The sequence below is a fragment of the Aquarana catesbeiana genome, linkage group LG03, assembly GCF_042186555.1.
Source record: "Aquarana catesbeiana isolate 2022-GZ linkage group LG03, ASM4218655v1, whole genome shotgun sequence".
Classification (NCBI taxonomy): Eukaryota; Metazoa; Chordata; class Amphibia; order Anura; family Ranidae; genus Aquarana; species Aquarana catesbeiana.
In genome coordinates, this window is record NC_133326.1 from 132,087,859 (window position 1) to 132,107,426 (window position 19,568).

General features: G+C 43.7%; 1 protein-coding gene across 1 annotated transcript in view; it reads right to left on the reverse strand.

The window, feature by feature from the left end:
* Positions 1-19,568, reverse strand: part of NCAPH2 (non-SMC condensin II complex subunit H2) — a 73,606-nt gene that overhangs the window by 37,380 nt on the left and 16,658 nt on the right. Inside the window, exons 8-15 of the mRNA XM_073619259.1 lie at positions 19,284-19,438; positions 18,893-18,985; positions 17,009-17,109; positions 13,589-13,654; positions 10,841-10,910; positions 10,635-10,742; positions 864-917; positions 274-344 (exon numbers count right to left, since the gene is read on the reverse strand). Of these exons, the coding sequence (XP_073475360.1) occupies positions 274-344; positions 864-917; positions 10,635-10,742; positions 10,841-10,910; positions 13,589-13,654; positions 17,009-17,109; positions 18,893-18,985; positions 19,284-19,438 (718 nt within the window). The remainder of the gene's footprint in view (positions 1-273; positions 345-863; positions 918-10,634; positions 10,743-10,840; positions 10,911-13,588; positions 13,655-17,008; positions 17,110-18,892; positions 18,986-19,283; positions 19,439-19,568) is intronic.

Below are 19,568 nucleotides of genomic sequence, written 5' to 3' on the forward strand. Positions count from 1 at the left end.
AAGTAAGAAGTGCTAGGTAAGGGGTGAGGTAAACCAATCTAGTAGGACAAAAAGATAAAGACAGGCTAGGTGCTTCCCCAAGGGATATGGGCTATTATGTTAGCAGGGGTACACTTTCAGTATTCATATCCAGTGGTCTGGGATTTTCCCATGTAGGGGAACGTCTGCTGTTTTTACTGCAAAAGACTCTTAGCTCAGTGGGTAAAAGCTTAATAGCTGTAGCATAGAACATTAGAAGAACAGTTGTGCATTACTGATGTGAAACACCATTACCATTCTTTTTTGAAGCTGTTTCTGAAGTGTTAGTCTTTCCTTGACATGCTTCCAGTACAACACATCCATATCTGCAAAGAGCAAAAAAATAAAAAATTCAAAAAAGAAGGAGGACTTAAGAAAATTCAAAACCGAAAATTACAAATTAAGCCCCAAAATAGTAATTCTGCCAACAAAAACAAGTTATTACAGAAAAACTCCTTTTCCAGGAATCCTTCAGGAAGGTAAGCTCATGTGACCGTCCTGGAGGATGACTTGGGAAAACAAGAGTTATTACCCAACAACTCCTTTTCCCGGAAGTCCTCCAGGATAGTCAAATTAGCTTATCGTCCTGGAGGATGATTTAGCAAACACTTGTTTTTAGGCTGTGCAAGAGGTTTACACCTCATGATTAAAGTTAGACATTACATTCATTGCAGGTAACTAAAGTCTTAGTTATTCTAACTCACAATAGTAGGGGCACATAGAAATTGCAAAACTCTTCAATAAAAATTGCAACACCTCCTTTATGTATGGCTTATTTTCAAAGAAACTAAATTTATAATGAACAGTCAAGATAAACATTCAGTATTTTCACTGCAAAAACATACCTGGAAATGTTGGACCTTTCTTTCTGTGTTTCACAGCTTCTGCCCCATCCCAATCTGTAAAAAAAATAAATTTGCAAATTAAAGGACTCAAAATCAAGCTAAAGGAGGACAGGCAAGGCAAAAACAATATTCGAAACAGTTTATACAGGTAAAAATTAGCGAGGTCATCAGCCTGGCCGTGCAGCAGGTCTGTTTAAATCTCAGGAACTGATCAAAAGAAATGCAAATCTTTAATAGGCAATACAGTTCACACATCTGTAATGTGTATTTTACCACTTGCCTGGAGTTCAACTTTAAAAACATGTCCATTGCAAATCACATTAGGAAAGAGGTGTAAATTGCAGTTCTGCTAAAAAACCTTAGACTTACCTTAGCCTTTCAGGAAAGCACCTGGAAAGAGCGTAGCTCCACCCATGTTCCCAGGAAACACTGCAGCCTTTTAAATCCCTCCTCTTCCACCATGCCTTCAGTTATTGAGTAGCCTGCGACATGCTGGAAAACAGAGCACAGAACAAAACAACCATAACAAAACCACCAAGCCATATAAACAGGGAGGGTAGTAGCTGTCCTGAAAGGCTCTTAGAAATACCGTCACCGGTAAGTCTAAGGTTTTCCAAAATCGCCTTTCAGGACAGCACCTGGAGAGGATAGCCAAGAAACTTACTCTAGGCTGGGACCACTGCCTGTAGTACCTTCCTACCGAAGGCCTGATCTGCAGCCGACAGTAGATCCAGCTTGTAGTGCTGGAGGAAAGTAGAAAATATGCAGCCTTGCATATTTGTTCAGGCGAAACACTGGCCCTTTCAACCCAGGAAACCGCCGTCGATCTTGTAGAGTGGGCAGCAATACCCGAAGGAGGTTCTTTTGCCCGAGCCATGTAGGCCTCTTTAATTGCCCATTTAAGCCACCTTCCCAAAGTACTTTTGGAGCCTTTTCTCCTTTGCGGGATCCCGAGAAAATTATGAAGAGTGCGTTTGATTTTCTAAATCCCTTGGTTATGGCTAGGTATTGTAACAGGCATCTAGTGTATGAAAGGCCTCTCTTCTCCTGGGTTAGCTGAAGAAAAGGTGGGGAAGTACCATTTCCTGAGTACGATGAAAAGATTTAGCAATTTTGGGAAGAAAGGCCAGATCTGTTCTGAGAATCACCCGATCCGGAAAAATAACTAAGAAGGGTTCCTTGACTGATAAGGCCTGAATCTCGCTTATTCGTTGGCCCAAAGTAATAGCCACCCAAAAAAATTGTCCTTAGAAATAAAATTATTCAGGGACACTTCTTCTAGGGGTTCAAAAGGAGCTTTCGTGAACCCCCTGTAACACAAGAGACTAATCCCATTTGGGAAAAATTTTAAAGGGCCACCGGGCTTTTTCGTGCCAAGGCCCTGAAAAACTTAGTAATCAAATGTTCTTGCAATAAAGTCCTTTCCAAAAAAAAACTGAAAGAGCAGCCACTTGGGTTTTTAGGGTGCTGGCTGCCAACCCCTTCTCCATTCCTTAATGGAGGAAATCCAAAACCGAAACTGTATTTTTAACCTGGAGTCCCTTGGAAGAAAGAAGGGTGGCAACAAGCTTCTCTGACAGACTTTTGGCCCTTAGGAGATCCTCCTCGGAAACTAAGCAATCAATTTTAGCTGATCCGTCTCTGGATAGTTCAGTGACCCCTGCGTTAACAAATCCTTTCTGGGTGGTAGTTTCCAGGGGGGCTTTGTGGCTAAATTCAGCAGTGTCAGAAACCACTGCCTTTTTGGCCAAAAGGGGGGGGGGGGGGGGCCCTCCACGGCCTCCTCTCTGAATTTCCCGAGAACCAGAGGGATTCTTCGGAGGGGGGATTGGGAGCGTAACACAAGGGGTAGTCCCATGGTTCGGCGAAGGCATCTAGCCCCTTTGGCCTGATCTGCTCTGTGAAGCGAAAAGAATATAGGAAAAAAGGAAGTCACCAAAAAACTGTATCCTGCACAACTTGATCTTGGATGCCGAATCGCCTGGCCACCTCTTTAGCCAGATGGGGCGTCTGGCTGAGTTGACCAACACGGAGGATCTTGCAAACATCTGATTCTGCCGAGGCATCAGCCATGTACTTTACAGCCTTTAGGAGAACTGAAAAGGACTCTAGGAAATCTTTTCTAGATATCCCGGACTCCACGTGTCCTTTTAGCTGCTCCAACCAGCATTCCAAATTTCTGGCACCCATAGCGGGCTTGAGGTTGGACGAGGTGGAATCCCACGCTTTGAGGAAAGAATCCCCCCTCTTGTCCATTGCTTCTTTTAATATGCCCATATCCTTGAAAGCCAAATCCGTGCAACGAGAAACTTGCAAAAAAGGCGCATCCACCATAAGCTTTTTGATCCACACCTCGGTCTCGTTCTCTTCGAAAGGGAATCTTCTCTTAAAGTGATTGTAAACCTTTGTTTTTAAATAACAAACATATCATACTTACCTCTACTGTGCAGCTCGTTTTGCACAGTGTGGCCCCGATTGTCCTCTTCTGGGGTCCCCCGGCGGCTCCTCCGCGCATTAGATAACCCCCTAGGACAGTGGTTCTCAACCTTCTAGTGCTGTGACCCCTTGATAAAATTTCCAAAGTTGTCGGGACCCCTAACAGTAAAATTATTTTCATAGCGTGGGTTGTCAGCACACAAGGCAAGGCAAGTAATTTGCGCCCCTAACCCGCAGACATTTAGCGCTCCCTGAGTCCTTTTATTGGCAACTATAATCACAGGTAGTGTTACTCACTGTGTCTCTGGCTTCACTGTGTCTCCGACTTGGTGGTGTCTCGTAGCAGTGACACCTATGCCAAAATCAGGAGATAGGGTCTCCTCCAGCCCCTCCCACTTCACATTCCTCACCAGTCAGCTGACCTCTAGTCTCTGCCCCCCAGCCATACCATGAACTGAATGGGCACCTGCGAAGAGGCTGAGTGGGTGGCCGCAGGCTCCAGTAACAGCGCAGGTTGGGGGACACAGGCTCCAGGGATAGCCCTGCTGTGGGTCGGCCGCAAAAAGGCTGGGAGAGCGGTGTGGGCTTCAGGAACAGCCCAGGATTCGGTGACCCCTGACAAATCGTCATTCGACCCCCGAGGGGGTCCCGACCCCCAGGTTGAGAACCACTGCCCTAGGAGAAGCGCTCTCCCAGGGGATTACCTTGCAGGCGTGCTCCCGAGTCCAGCATTTGCTGCCCATAGACACGAATGCCGACTTGGCCCCGCCCCCACATCATTGGATTTGATTGACAGCAGCAGGAGCCAATGGCTGCCCTATCAATCTATCCAACCAAGAGCCAGGACCCCGTGGAGAGAGGGAGTGCGCGTCTCTGCCAAGGAAAAGATGGGGCTCAGGTAAGTAAAACATGGGGGCTGCTCACTGCATGGTGTTTTTTCACCTTATTGCATAGGATGCATTAAGGTGAAAAAACACAAGGTTTTACAACCCCTTTAAAGAGTAACCGAAGGGGTTTTCTGCCCAAGTTAGAATATGGTTCACCTCTCTCTGTGCTGAGAGACTTTTGGTGCCCCCTTGATGACGGATATAGGCCACAGCTGTGGCATTGTCGGATTGAATCCTGACAGGACAATCCCATAACCTGAAAGGCCAGGCCTTTAGAGCCAGGCGTACTGCCGAATCTCTAGAATATTGATGGGCAAGATTCTTTCGGTTTTTGACCACTGTCCCTGGACAGTTGTCTTTTCTAATACTGCTCCCCAGCCTGAGAGGCTGGCATGCGTCCTTACCACTTTCCAGATGACTGGTCTGAAGGATTTTCCTTTCAGCAGATTCTGGGTTAATAACCACCAAGTGAGGCTTTGGGCCACTCTTGGGGACAGCCGCGTATAAGTCTAAAGCTTGAATTGTTTTGTACCAAGCAGACAGGATACTGTTTTGCAAGTCTTGAATGGAACTGGGCATAGGGAACTGCTTTGAATGAAGCTAACATGGTTCCTAGCAACCTCATGCAGAGGCAAATGGAGGGATTGCCATTTGACCTGACCCTCCGCACCAGCTCTCCTATGGAGTTGATTTTTGCTTGAGGCAAGAACACCCTTTCCTGGGCTGTATCTATGACTTAAGTACTCCAGCCTTCTTAGTGGTATTAAGGAAGATTTCTTTAGGTTGAGAATCCAACCCAAACCTTTCAGATAGTTGTAGTGTGTACGCTTTGTTCTAAACGAGTCACTGATTGATCTATAAGTAACAGATCGTCTAGGTACGCTATGATTGTTATGCCCTGTGCCCTTAACCTGGCTAGAGGTGGGGCCAGCACTTTGGTGAACACCCAAGGTGCTGTGGCTAGCCCTAAGGGCAGAGCTACAAATTGAAAATGCTGCTGTTTTAACTCGAACCGCAGAAACTTTTAAAGAGCAGGAAATATAGGGACATGCAGATATTCATCCCTGATGTCGATTGATGCCAATTCCTAAAAGGATAGAAACTACCGACCCGACTGTCTCCATGCAAAAGGAGTGGATCTTCAGGAATTGATTTAGCTTTCTTAGATCTTGAACGGGTCTGACATCTCCATTTGGGTTGGTATCATAAAAAAGTTTGAATAAAATCCCAGACCTTGCTCTTTTGTGGGTATCTGTATGATCACCCCTTGAGATATTAATCGCTCTAGTGCCTGAAACAGATTGTTTTTTCTCTGGATCTTTGGGAATGCTTGACCTCAGGAAGCGAGACGGTGGAAAGTCCCAAAATTCCAGCTTGTACCCCAGCGTTACCGTGGAAATGACCCATCTGTCCTGAATTTCCTTTTTTTCAGACTTCTGAAAATTGCAGAAGTCTTCCCCCCACCTTGGTGAGGGGGGTGCCTCTTCATGATGAGGCTTTGGGATTCTGTTTTGCAGATTTCCTACCCCAGGGCTTCTTTTGAGCCTAGGTCTGAACCGAGTCTTTCCTCTAGTGTCTGACGGCAAAGGTCGTCGCCACTGCCTAGAGGCGGAAGCCCCCGGGCGCAGGGGGAAAGAGTCCGTTTAAATACAGGGCTTTTATATTTTCTTCTGAATGGTAAAAAAATACTTTTCCCAGCAGAAGTTGTCTTGATATATTTATCCAAGTCTTCTCCAAATAGTAGCTCCCCACGAAAGGGGAACCCAGTTAGGTTTTTACATGGTGTTTCAGCTGACCAATTTTTCAACCACAGGATTCTGCGCATATGTACAAGCATAAGCGTGAGGTGGGATGCCTGGTGAATAGTCTTTAATGGCATCTATGGCAAAACATAATGCCTTAGGTAGTTCAGCCAAATCCCAAGCTTGTTGTGTAGGAATCTCTCTAAGGGCCTGTTTAACCTGCTATGGAAAAAGCAGATTTTAGCAGGGATTCCAACTACTTATCTGTTGGATCTTTAAGCATCTGTGCATTGTCTACAGGACAAGTTATTATTCACATTGGAAATCGCAGCGTCAATTGCTGGTACTTTCCATCTTTTGGAGAATTTCTCCTCCAGAGGATAGAGAATTGAAAACCTCTTTAGGAGGGAGAAAATGTTTACCCCATTCTGAAAATATAAGCTGTTCAAGTAATGCACGTGCAGGAAACACATGCAAAGGATGGGAAGGTTTTAAAGAACCTAAGGAAGAGGCCAAGATTTCATGAGACTGTTAGAGGCAGCAAGAACGTGGAACGAACCATCTCTGTAAGAGTTTGTATCAGCAATCCTTCAGATTGAGAAGCTGAAAAAAGGTTCATCTATCGGTTTTTCTTCAGCAGAAGAATCATCGTTTTTTCTCTTCTTGATCGATTGAGGGTAAAACCCCATCGTGTGCCCACTGTTCCCCTTGCAAAGCTCAAGCAGGGGAGGGGGACCTAGTACGCTTCCTAGCCATTTGAATGGAGGATGCGATTAAAGCCGCTAATCTTTGCTCCAGACCCTGAAGGGAGGAGGAAAGGGCATCTTTAGTCACGTATACAGATGCTGAGATGTGTGAAGCAGCTGCACCATCAATTTGCTCCAATGGCTCACCCCGAGTTGCCATAATTGGTAATTAAGGCAAGGATGACAGCGTGGAAATACAGCTGGAAATCCCAATGCCTGGGGGTGAAACCTTTACACTCTTGGCTTTTGTGGTGTCTTTTTTGGCAGGCATAGTCCTAAGTACAAAAAACAGAGGCTCTATACACATTGCACTAAATCGCTGAAAATAGTCATGACTTTTTAAAGTTGCTATAAAATTCAGCCTAGTGATGGAAAAAGTGTCCTTTCTGTATCAGGAATGCCAGTTTTGCAATTCTTACGTGTCCCACAGCTCGTGTGTCCCTGTGTGCAGGCAGCTTGTTTACTCATCAGAGGAGAGACTGACACAGCTGTATAATTATCTGTTATTAGCCTGCCATGCGTCCTCGTGGAGGTTTCACAGCACCTGCGATAGGCCGTGCCCCCTCCGAAAAAAATTCTGTCCACCTTTTTATTTAAAAATGTTTGCGGCACCTGAGTGTGGCCTTTTTCGGGTCCCGGACCCAACACAAGGGGTGGGGGAGGGGCAGCAGAGCCTCCTGCAGTGAGACACAGATGTGTGAAAATACAGCCACAGTAACAGACTGTAGTGGTAAAACAGCGGGACCTTCTACATCCCACACCGGGGGGGGGGTTATGTAAGGGGGGTGCAGCGCTGCTGTCCCCCTAACCCTCTGATCCCATCAGGGGGGGAAAAAAAAAAAATAGACTTTTTTTGCAGATTTTTTTACCTTGCAAAATCTCCTTTCCACATGCTGAGCAGCCAGACACGGAACTGAGCAAACAGTGAGACAACAGAGTAAGGTATGTGCGTAGACTCCCCTCTAGTGGAGATTTTAAGGCATGACAACATCTTTTCCTTAAATGAAAGAAATGCATAGATGTTTTTAATATCCAAGTTTTCTTCCCTTACCTTGTCCTCTGTTGTGGAAATTTTTATATTAATGTATTGTCATAAGAGTCTCCCAGTGAATAGACGAGAAAATCCGGACAGCCGCACACCAGGAGGATATTATCCAAAAAAGTTTTTATTGTAAAATCAGGATCATACCATGTACAAGACGCCGTGGACAAAAAGTACAGGCAATCAGCTAACGCGTTTCGCATTTATGCCAAGTGCTTACTCATCGAGGTTGTATTTTGTTGTGTTAAATCCTTATATGGTCATATCCTTGTTTGGTCATATCCTGTGAAGGAAGCGATTGGCTGTTGGGGCCAGGGCTTCCTGTTTGTGATTGCTTTTGTTGTCTTTAAATAAAAGAGGCAGACTGAGGGCTGTGACAGTCAGTCTTGCTGGGATGAGAATGTAAGGAGTTGATGTCTGTTTTGTAAGGAAGGGGCACACACCAGAGGAGGGCTACACCAGAGGATGGCATACGATCAGAAGGTGAGATGCATTTATATCATTAGGTGCAATTGTTATTATTATTAGAAACAGGAGATTGGGCGGTGTGCTCTGTGTGCAGCCAAATCTCCATGACACCTCACTGCAGGATTTTGCTGAACAAAAAATCCAACTTTCACCCATCACGGCGGGTTAGTTTAGCAAACCTTCAAGGACTGGGTCCGTAAATACGGGGTCCAACTGCCTTGGGCCTTGTATAAGCACCCCATCAGGAAGCTTGAGGTAATGTAACAAAACCTAAGCCCTGGGTTCCTGGGGTCCAGCCCTACAAAGAGAGGTATTACAGGCAAAACCTAGTGCTTCGGATACGAGGTCCCAGGTACCATCCACTTTAGGCCTCAGTGGCACTTCAGGATGGATCTGGCTTCTTTTTATGGAGGAATTTAAATACAGCATGGATCCCTTCTGGAGCTCCTCAGAGCACTTCTTCACTCGTGACCAACACCTTAGACACTAGCGAAAAAACTGATGTGCTCCTGGAAGGAGGAGGGGTTATATAGGTAAACTTCCTTTGATTGGGTTTACCAGTGTCAACACCCGAAGTTGGCCTATAACCCATTAATTACTTAAGGCTCTGTGTCCCATGATGTACGATAAAGAAGTATTTGCCCCCTTCCTGATTTTGTATTCTTTTGCATATTTGTCACACAAAAATGATTCAGAGCAAACAAATTTTATTACACAAAGATAACCTTGATGGAGTTTTTAAATGCTGATTTAATTTATTAAGGGGAAAAAGCTGTCCAAACCTGCTTGGCCCTGTGTGAAAAAGTAAATGCCCCCTAAACATAATAACTGGTTGCGCCACCCTTGACGGCAACAACTGCAATCAAGCGTTTGCGATAACTGGCAATGAGTCTTTCGCATCGCTGTGGAGGAATTTTGGTGCACTCTTTGCAGAATTTTTTAAATTCAGCCACATTGGAGGGTTTTCCAGTATAAACAGCCTGTTTAAGGTCATGCCACAGCATCTGAATAGGATTTAAGTCCAGACTTTGACTAGGCCGCTCCATAACCTTCATTTTTTGTTTTGTTTTTAAGAGCCATTTAGAGGTGGACTTGCTGGTGTGTTTGGGATCATTGTCCTGCTGCAAGTTCGGTTGAGACTGAGATCGGGAACTGATGGCCGGACATTGTTCTTCAGGATTTTCTGGTAGAGTGCAGAATTCATGGTTCCATCAGTTATGGCACGTTGTCCAGGTCATGAAGCTGCAGAGCAGCTCCAGACCATCACACTACCACTTACTTGTGCGACTGTTGGTATGATGTTCTTTTTATGAAATACTGTGTTAGTTTTTCGCCAGATGCAACGGGACGCACACCTTCCAAAAAGTTCAACTTTTGTCTCATTAGTGTACAGAATATTTGCAGAAAAGTCTTAGGGATAAATCAAGATGTTTTGTGGCCAATGTGTGATGAGCATTTGTGTTTTTTGGTCAGCAGTGGCTTTGGCCTTGGAACTCTCGCATAGATGCAATTTTTGCCCAGTCTCTTTCTTACTGTTGAATCAAACACTGACCGAGGCAAGTGAGGCCTGCAGTGCTTTAGATGTTGTTCTGGATTCTTTTATGTCCTCCTGGATTAAACGTTGTCAGGCTCTTGGAGTAATTTTGGTTGGCCACCCACTTCTGGGAAGGCTCACTGTTTCACGTTTTCTCTATTTGCAGATAATGGATTGGCTTGAGTCCCAAAGCCTTAGCAATGGCTTTGTAACCCTTTCCAGACTGCTACATCTCAATTAATTTGTTTCTCATCTTTAATTTCTTTAGATAACAGCATGATGTGTTGCTTTTTGAGATCTTTTAGTGTGCTTCACTTACTTTTTCACATAGAGCCAGGCAGGTTTGGACATCTTTTTGCCCTTAATAAATTAAATCATTTAAAAACTGCATTTTAGATGTTCGAGGTTCTTGGAGTAATATTCAAACTAGTTTGATGATCTGAATCATTTATGTGTGACAAATATGCAAAAGAATACAAAAAAAAATAAAATAAATAAATAATAATAATCAGGAAGGGGACAAATACTTTTTCAAAGCAGTGGGTGTAAATATATATTATATTATATATATATATACATATACACACACTTTTAGTTTCTGTTATAATTTTGCAAATAAGTATTTTTTCTTCTTTGTTGATGTGTGCTGATGAGGCTGCACTGATGGTAATTGATAGGGGGCACTGATGGGATGCTGACGACTAATAAATCAGTGACCAGATTGTTTTTGTAAATATGACAGCGCATGATTAAAGTAATGCTGACAATACGAAAGTTTGTTTACATGTGTCCAGTTGTGATTGGCCACAGCTAATCACTTGGTATGGGGCGGCTGTGATTGGCCCTTTTCCCGCGATCACAGAGCGCGCCCCAGGTGTCTGAGGTGGTTAAGCATACACTCACAAAAAATACTCACAAGTAGAGGAAAACCACTTTAGGAAATCCTGCAGTTTACATGGAAGTTTTCTCTTCCTTTTATTTGACGACACATCGACGACCCCTCGAGGAAGTGTATAGTGTTTTCCTGACATTAAAAAAAAAAAAAATGAATTTAAAAAAACAAAAAAACAAAAAAAAAAAACCCACACACAACACACCTGATAAGAAATTGGAACACCTTACCTTTTTTAAAAGGTTTATCCTCACTGGGCTTAAAGGGGTCCAGACTCCGCCATGCGTCTAAATGGTTATCCTTAGCAATAGGAAGACAAAATATACTTCTTACAAATAGGATTCATACCTAAAGAGTAAAGATGGGCTCTGGCGTATTCGCACACTCCACGTGCAGAGCCCGCCAGGAAGTCGGCACGGCGCTGCGCTAATCACAAGCAATTAGACGTTTTCCCAATGTGCGGCTGCAGAGATCGGGAAATATCTCACTGCCTGTGATTAGCGCAGCGCAGACTTCCTTGCGGGCTCTGCGAACACGCCCGAGCCCATGCTTACTAAAGAGTAATCCATTTGTGTTGAGAAAAAAAACATTCCTCGCTGGGCGATCAGTGTACATTGCAAGGATTTTAACAAATTGTTTCAGATTCCTACCCGATTGTGCTCTTAACCACTTAAGGACCAGGCTTAGAATCCCCAAATAAAATATAGATTTTTTTTTTCAGACACCCTAGATAATAAAATGGCGGTTGTTGCAATACTTTGTCACACCGTATTTGCGTAGTGGTCTTACAAACGCAATTTTTGGAAAAAAGTAATTTTTTTTTAATTAAAAAAAAATAAGAAAACCGTAAAGCAGCTTGCTATGGGGGCACCCGAGCTGCAACTCCATGTGTCCATTCAGACACAGAGCTGTGGCCCGGCCTGCCTCCTTTCTATTCTCTTTGACTGATTGACAGCAGCGGGAGCCAGTGGCGCTGCGCTGCTGTCTCAGCCAATGAGGAGGGGAGTCCCTGACGGCCGAGACATTCCTGCAACATCGCTGGAGCTAGAGGGACCTCAGGGAAGTATTAGAGGGGCTGCTGCAAACAGAAGGCTTTTTATCTTAATGCATAGAACGCATTACGATAAAAAAACCTTCTGCCTTTACAACAACTTTAAGCTGCCCATAGATGGATCAAAATTTGGCTGGTTCGCAGGGACTTACCGAATTTAAATTAATTTACGAGCACTGTAGTTTTACAGAAGTCAATCTACCAATCAACTTCGGTACAACCACCCTGTTGGAGTTTAAGCTCAATCATTGCTGATTGGTGTATTCAGACAGCGGGAAGCCTCCCCACTGTCAGAACATACAGCCTAGTGGATTCCCCCATCCACCTCAAAATGTGTGGATGGGGGAATCTGGTCAGGGTTTTTTTTTTGTTCAACCTGCTGGTTAAACGAAAAACAAACTCGTCTATGGGCAGCTGAACACTACCCTCTCCTCCGATTAATCACTTCAACACAGAGCACTTTTACCCCCTTCCTTCCAAGACCAATTTTCTGCTTTTAGTGCTCTCACACTTTGAATGACAATTACTAACTTATGCTACACTGTACCCAAACAAAATTGCTATCATTCTTTTCACACAAATAGAGCTTAAAGGTTAAAGTTTTTTCACCTTAATGCATTCTATGCATTAAGGTGTAAAAACATCCGACAATACCACCACCCCCGTTTTACTTACCTGACCCCTCGAAAGTCCCGCGCTCGCCCCCGACATCCTCTTTACTGCTCAGCCTGGCCGTTGATTGGTTACAGTGGATGGATTGAAAGCAGCGCAGCCATTGGCTCGCGCTGCTGTCAATCACATCCAATGACGCGGTGGCGGGGATGAGTGATACAGTGAACGGCTATGGCCGCCAGCTGTATCACAGGAGCGCGTCCGCAAGCACTGAACACCATGCGAGGGAGCTCGCATGAAGGTGTTAAGTCCTTGCGGGGGGAGCCGAGACAGCCGCCGAGGGACCCCAGAAGACCAGGTTCAGAGCCACTCTGTGCAAAACGAGCTACACAGTGGAGGCAAGTATAACATGTTTTTTTTTTTTTTTTTTTTTTTTTTTTTTTTTAATAACAAAGTTATCTTTAGTGATCCTTTAAACACCACTGGGTTTTTTAATTTTTTTGCGATAAGCGAAAATTTTCGAAGAAAAAAAAAAAAAAAAAAAAAAAACACCTTTTTTTTTTTTTAAGTTTCTATTATAAAATTTTGCAAATAAGTAATTTTTGTTCAAAAGATTTGGCCCTCAAATTATACTGATATATATATATCTTTGGTAAAAATACCCCAAATTAGCATATATTATTTACAGAAAGGTACTCTGATGGGCTACAGACAGGTATTCTTTATTGCTGGGGCAATCAGGGCACAGCACTGTAAGAGGTTAACCGTTAAATCACTGTTCCCACGATCTCCTCCTCACGCTGGACCGATTTGTGAGGAGGAAAACCTGGTAACAGCGAGTTACTACGGTTTACATTTGTGGCCAGCTGTGATTGGACACAGCCGGTCACCTGGTATACAGCCAATTTTAATGGCTCTAAACACTGATTGGGGGACGGGCTGTGTCTGAGCAACACACATCATCCTCGATCGCGGCGTGCCCCTGGGGGCACACACAAGCAGCTTGACTGGAAGGACGTCATATGACGTCCACCCGGAAATTCAAGAGGTTCCCTGGCTGGCGTCATCCTGCCATAGGCCAGGCGGGAACCAGTTAACAATGCCGCTGTCCAAAGGTGTCTGTTCCTATATCCAGAGAGCGTAGGCAGCCTGGGACAGGAAGTGTGTTAGTGGACACATCACCAGGTAAAAAAGGGGGAAAAAAAAAAGTCTAAAAACTAAAACTACTGCACCCACAACATTTGAGGATTGTTAAGCTGCAATATATTACATTTGTGGTTTTGGGTTTAATACCAGTTTAAGATAGGTACTTTACCTTTATAATGGGTATTTCCTTGACTTCTCTTGGCCGAAGAATATAGCCTCTCTCTTCTGTTTGAATCTTCAATGTAAAAATCATAGAAAAATAGTTTTATCAATTAATGCAAATTTCACACAGAAAGTCATGGAGCGAAAAAGATTATATAATCATGCTGGGTCAGCACTAGTTAAGAAGCAGTTTTCTGAACTACCCCACTGCTTGATCTGATATTTCTCTGAAAGTTTTCCTGGGAGTGTATAGGTGTCCATCAATGTTACAAGTTCTTGTATTCTCCTGTTCCTGCCATTTTATGAATGGAAATAGTTACTGCCATGGAACTCTATGGCGCTGGCAGGTTGCATTCCATTCATAAAATAGAAAGAGCAAAGTACAGAACACACAGGCCAGAAACAATGAGCCAACTGTACTGCTGTGCTTCAGGCATTTGGAGAGCCATAGAAAGGACAGCATTTTACCTATACTAAAAAAAAAAAAAAAAAAAAAAAAAAAAAAAAAAAAAAAAAACTTACCTCCATCTGCACTTTCCAGTCATAATTTTCAACAACCAGTCTGAGCATTCGTTCATCTCAGATAAAGACTCAGGCTTAACAAAACTTAACTCTTGCAATATAAAAAGATACTTATAGCATTCAACTAAATTTCACTAACTATGCACTTTATTTTAAAGTAAAGCTCCACCCAAAAAGGGAAGCTGCGCGTGTTCACCCCCCCCCCCCCCACCCCGAATCCACTATCACATTTGAACTTTTGGGGGGAAGTGGAGTGGATACCTGTCAAAACCAGGTACCCACTCCCACTTCCGGGTAAGATCGACGCACAATGATCGTGGTGATCTACAAAATTTCTGGCTACTCCTCCTCTTCCTGCTGCCTTCTGGGAGAGACACAGGTCGCAGAAGACCGTGGGGGACCATTCAGAAATCGCAGCGCAGTAGGAAACAGGCTGTGAAGCTGCAAGGCTTCACTTCCTGTTTCCCTTAGTGAAGATGCCGGCGCCTGCACCCACAGCCGATGGGCGAATCCGGGGTGCCGACATCGCGGGATATCTGGACAGGTAAGTGTCCTTATATTAAGTGTCAGCAGCTACAGGATTTTTTTTTTTTTGATAGGCTGGAACTCCTCTTTAAAACAAACAAATAACCTTTGAATGACAAAAGTCAGCATTAAAGCAAACCTGTAAAAAAATGCCTGGTAAATTCCCAGGGGAACTAGTACACATAGAACTTTGTCCCATTCAAATCTGTGCATTGTCTGACCACACTGCTTACAAGCAAATACCTAAAGCAGAACTTCACCCTAAAGAGGATGTTCTGTTTTACGCCCTCCTCCCCATCCCCTTACTCAGTTTTGTCACTCTTTTTGGGGAGAGCACGTACCTGGTTTTTACAGGTACCCGCTCCCACTTGCTGTCAGATTGCGACGGCACATCCACCAGATGTCCTCCTCCTAACCTCAGGGGAGAGAGACTGCATCTGTTGGCTTGTGTTATGACTGAAGGCGTGTCATCTGATAAAAACACTGGTCCAGACCATCATAAGCCACCAGCTACTACACTAGTTTCTTCCCCTGTGAGCAGTTTGTGGGCTAGCCTGAGTTCAATTGTTCAAGAGAGACTAGTGTAGTACCAGCTTGTATTCTGTGCTTGCTTCTCTGCAGCACGCTTTCACTGACAATAACTTAAGCTGCCGGCTACTGTATTCTCTCTCCCCTGAATGTTTTGGTGGCTGCATCTGGGCTCAGCCTTTTCTGTCAGTTCCTTTACAATTAAATCTTTTCTGTACAAGGAAGTCGTGAGAGGAGGCAAAGGACTGCAAGATTGGAGGGCTACAGAATAAATAGGAGGAGATGGCATCACTGCTGGCTGCTGAATCCCCAGCTAGTGACGTACTGCAATGCTGATCATTTATTGTGCATTATGCAAAATGGTACTTATTACAGGACATCAGTAAAATATAGGCATGTAGAAAGCAAGTAAAAATCCTTCCTGGAACGCCGTGACCAGCGTGTGTTCCACCGCAACTGGAAATTACATCTATTACGCAATAAATGATGAGTGCTGCAGTACTTTAGCTGGAAATCCATGATTTCTGGCGAATAGAGACACAGAAGGGGTGGGTGTCACATCACAGAGTGAAGTTTGGAGCACTATGATGAAGATTTGGGCACAAGAGCACTTTATTTGGGACAATACCAGCAATATATGTATATTTACACTGATGGACTTTTTGTTATCACTTTATTTGGCTTACTGAGTTGCAAGTGCTGTATTTATGTTGTATTAATAGGTGGAACTACAGCCTGTACTGACGGAAATAAAAAAAATTTTTTTTGATAACCACTGCACAGATTTAAATGGGACCATGCTTTGTGAAATGGGAAAGTGCTTTGTGATAATAAAAGAAAAAAGCTCCCAACCGTTCTTTAGTTACGCGTTCCTATATAATTCTGTAGTTAAATATTTCAGGATTGTTTTACAGTCCCTTTCCCTGTGACTAAATGCTGTAAGTTACAATTTTACTAAAATAAGTTCTGAAGTGCCAAAAATTTTCAGGAATTAAAGCGGAGTTCAGCACCCCCACCCCCCAGCAAAAAATGAAGTCAGCAGCTACAGTATGCGTAGCTGCTGACTTTTAATATTAGGGCACTTACCTGTCCTGGAATCCAGTGATGTCGGCACCCCAGCTGATAGTTCCATCGGCTCTCGGGTGTCGCCGCCGCCATTCATGGTAAGGGAAACCGGCAGTGAAGCCGAAAGGTTCCCTACTGCATATAAGCGAAGCGCACTGCGCTTTCTGAATGACCCGGTGGCAGGGGAAGGAGTCAACGAACTTCCGAGTGATCTCGGAAGTGGGGACGGGTATCCGTTCCCCCTCCCCCTGAAAGGTGCCAAATGTGCGGAGGAGGCAGTTAAGCTGAGCTTCCACTTTTGGGTGGAACTTTGCTTTAAGAAGAGACGGCCCTCGATAGACATAATGGGGACCCCTGAAGATTTGTTCCTTTCAAATTGTCCCACTGCTTAGAGTTTGACATGCCTGGCTTAAGCTAAACTCTCACTTCAACAACACATGAAGCCTTCTGCGGTTTATACACTTCCTGGTAGCAGAGTTGCACTCCTAGTAGCTCTCTATCAGAAGTGCTCATCATAGTCAAGTGGGGAGCAATGTTTGTTGCATAAAGAAAGACACTGTAAGGAAGCAGTCTTTATTTTGTTTTAGATAATAAGTGCCAATATGCAATACAAACAGAAAAGGTAACAAGGTTTTCCCACAAATGCCCTTTTAAAATGAAAACAGCTGAATCCTCAGTGGTTAGCCAAATCAGAGAAAACAATTACATATTAATACTATTGTTTCCTACAGAACAAGAATGAACAGTTACTTTAAACACAAAACTTAAAAGGAACTTTTAAAGATACCTGTTGTCGTTCAATGTGTTCTGCAGGTTCCATGTTTTCATCTTCTACTTCATGGTGATCATTTAGTGGGACAAAGACATCATCCCCATTATTCGGTGGGGCTAAAAGAAACACACGTTTTACTAGTTTATACCTATATTTCTTTTAAAAACAGTAAGGCATCTCACAAAAAAACATACATACTTCCTATAGATTAGAGCAGCCAAGTTGCTAATTTGTAAAAGCCAACACAAAAAGCAAACTAAGTTTTACTAGCACCCAAGTACACAGAGCCATACAAACACAGCAGTGAAACCCTTTATCTCTGAAAGTGAAGACAAAACAGGAGAGGAGAGGAAAAAAAAAAAAAAAAATGGGACTTTAATGCTTGTGTCACTTTAATTTATTTTTTATTTATTTTTTTTTAAAAGAGAGGTATGGACTGACTGTCCCCTGCAGGCTTTCAGTGAGAACTGAACTCTGCTTTATCCCCCAGTGCGCTGGGCTGTGGAGGGGGCAGGAGGTGCTGGCTCAGGCTCTCGGTGGATCGATGAGAGGCTGCGCCAGTTGCTGGTCCAGGCATCCAAGTGGATCCCAATCATACGGTCAAGATCTTTTCAGAGCATAGACCAGCTCTGTTTTGTCAGCTGACAGTGGGCTTTAGAACTAAGTGCACAGCTATGGCCTACAGGAGATGTATAGCCAAATTAGCTTTGGCTATACTTTTTCTTTAAAGAGGACTTTCACTACCCCTGTTTCTATTTAATTAACCCCCTTACTCGCCTACCAAACTAATCCAGTGTTGTTTTGCCAAGATCCACCAACACAGTCCAGGCCCTGCACTACCATCTTGGTCCTCCTAAGTCATCAGAATCTGCCTGTTTTTTGGGTTCTTGCATCTGGCCTCCGATGAAGCAGAGAAGGCGCACCCACACTGTCCACTGCGATTTCCTGCTCCTGCAACCTCCAGGGTGATGTGGTATCCCATGAGGCTACAGAAGCAGAACAAATTATTCTTGCTTGGCGTGCAGGTGAGTGCAGGGAGATTAACTTGTTTAGGAGAACTTAGGCCCACTTTAAAATGCCAAGACCAAATTTAGAGGTGCAAGTATATTTCGGTTAACAATAACTATGTTTGGGCTCGTTTGCACTGTGCGGTGCCCTCTGAAGAGCAATCTGCCTTGGTTCAGTCACATGTTTTTACCCCCTCCCCAATTTAATGTTTAAACAAAGCTTTGTTGGATAGGAAGTGTGAGAACTAGGGACACAGTCCTGAATGTAAAGTTTTCTGCCGCAAGGTTAAATAAATAATGTTCTTAAAGTGGTTGTAAACCCTAGAAATACAAAAAACAAACACCTGCAAGACAAAGGCATAATGAGCTAGTATGCATAGCATGCCAGCTCATTATGAATTACTTGCCTGAGACCGAAGCCCCCGCCCCGGCGGCCGACATCGCTCCCGGAGTTACTGCCGGGTATCGCAGACTCAGGCGCTGTGACTGGCCGGAGCCATGATGACATCACTCCCACGCGGGAGCCGCCGGTAACAGCACGGTCTAACTCTAACTGAAGCAACGACACGTACGTGCCATCGCTTCAGTGCCGAAGACGTCGGCACATGCAAATACAGGGGATATCTCCTAAACCATGCAGGTTTAAGGAGATATCCAGTGTAGCTACAGGTAAGCCTAATTATAAGCTTACATGTAGCAAAAAGTGGTGGTAAACGGTTTACAACCACTTTAAGGCAAGGAGCATTTTACATTTGGACTTACAAAAGGTTTATCATGGTCACAAAGGGGTTAAACAGGAATTCTTTTATCAAAGTAGCCTATCAAACTGGCAAATCATTTTCAAAGTGATCATATTAGTTAGCGTACTACTGCAAAAGAAATCTGCTCTTACCATCAGCATCAGAGAAGTTCAACACTGCCACTGGATCACCACAACCTTCCTCCATGTTATCATTCCTTTCTTCCTGTTCTGCATTCATCAAACCTAATGATAATGATAATGAACAAAGATTGCATAGCATTAGGGTTTAAGAAAATTCTTGGGATTTTGTGAGCCATGCTCTAAATGCAAGTGTTGTGCTGATATTTTCACTTCAAAACATGTAGCATTCCATTGAAGGGTTTAAATTAGGGCCACTCGTAGAGGCATATTTGTAGATTGTTAAAAATTATATTATTAGGTAGGTTTCCATACAGTATTTCACTTGTGGCTTTGGGATGTAAATTGCTGTGCGTGAAACTGCATCTTTAAAACTTTATATTGACAAATTTAAAATCCAAACCTGGACAATTGTTGTCATCCTCTGTCCTTTGTGTATTCTGCTTAAACTGCATTGGTGACATTATTGCCAGCTCTAACACAAAAGCTCCACAAGTGTGAGTGGTACAGGTGTTCATACGGAAATCTTTCCTGCTGGCCAAAGTTTCTCCCTTTCGGCTGGAATAGAAAAGGTAAATAGGCTGAACAGCTAAGCAACATATGTTGGCCATTAATGCCCCAGACCAACAGCTGGGAATGCATATGTGAGCAGTTTTATCTGCCAAAAGGTTTGTACTTCTGTTCAGCC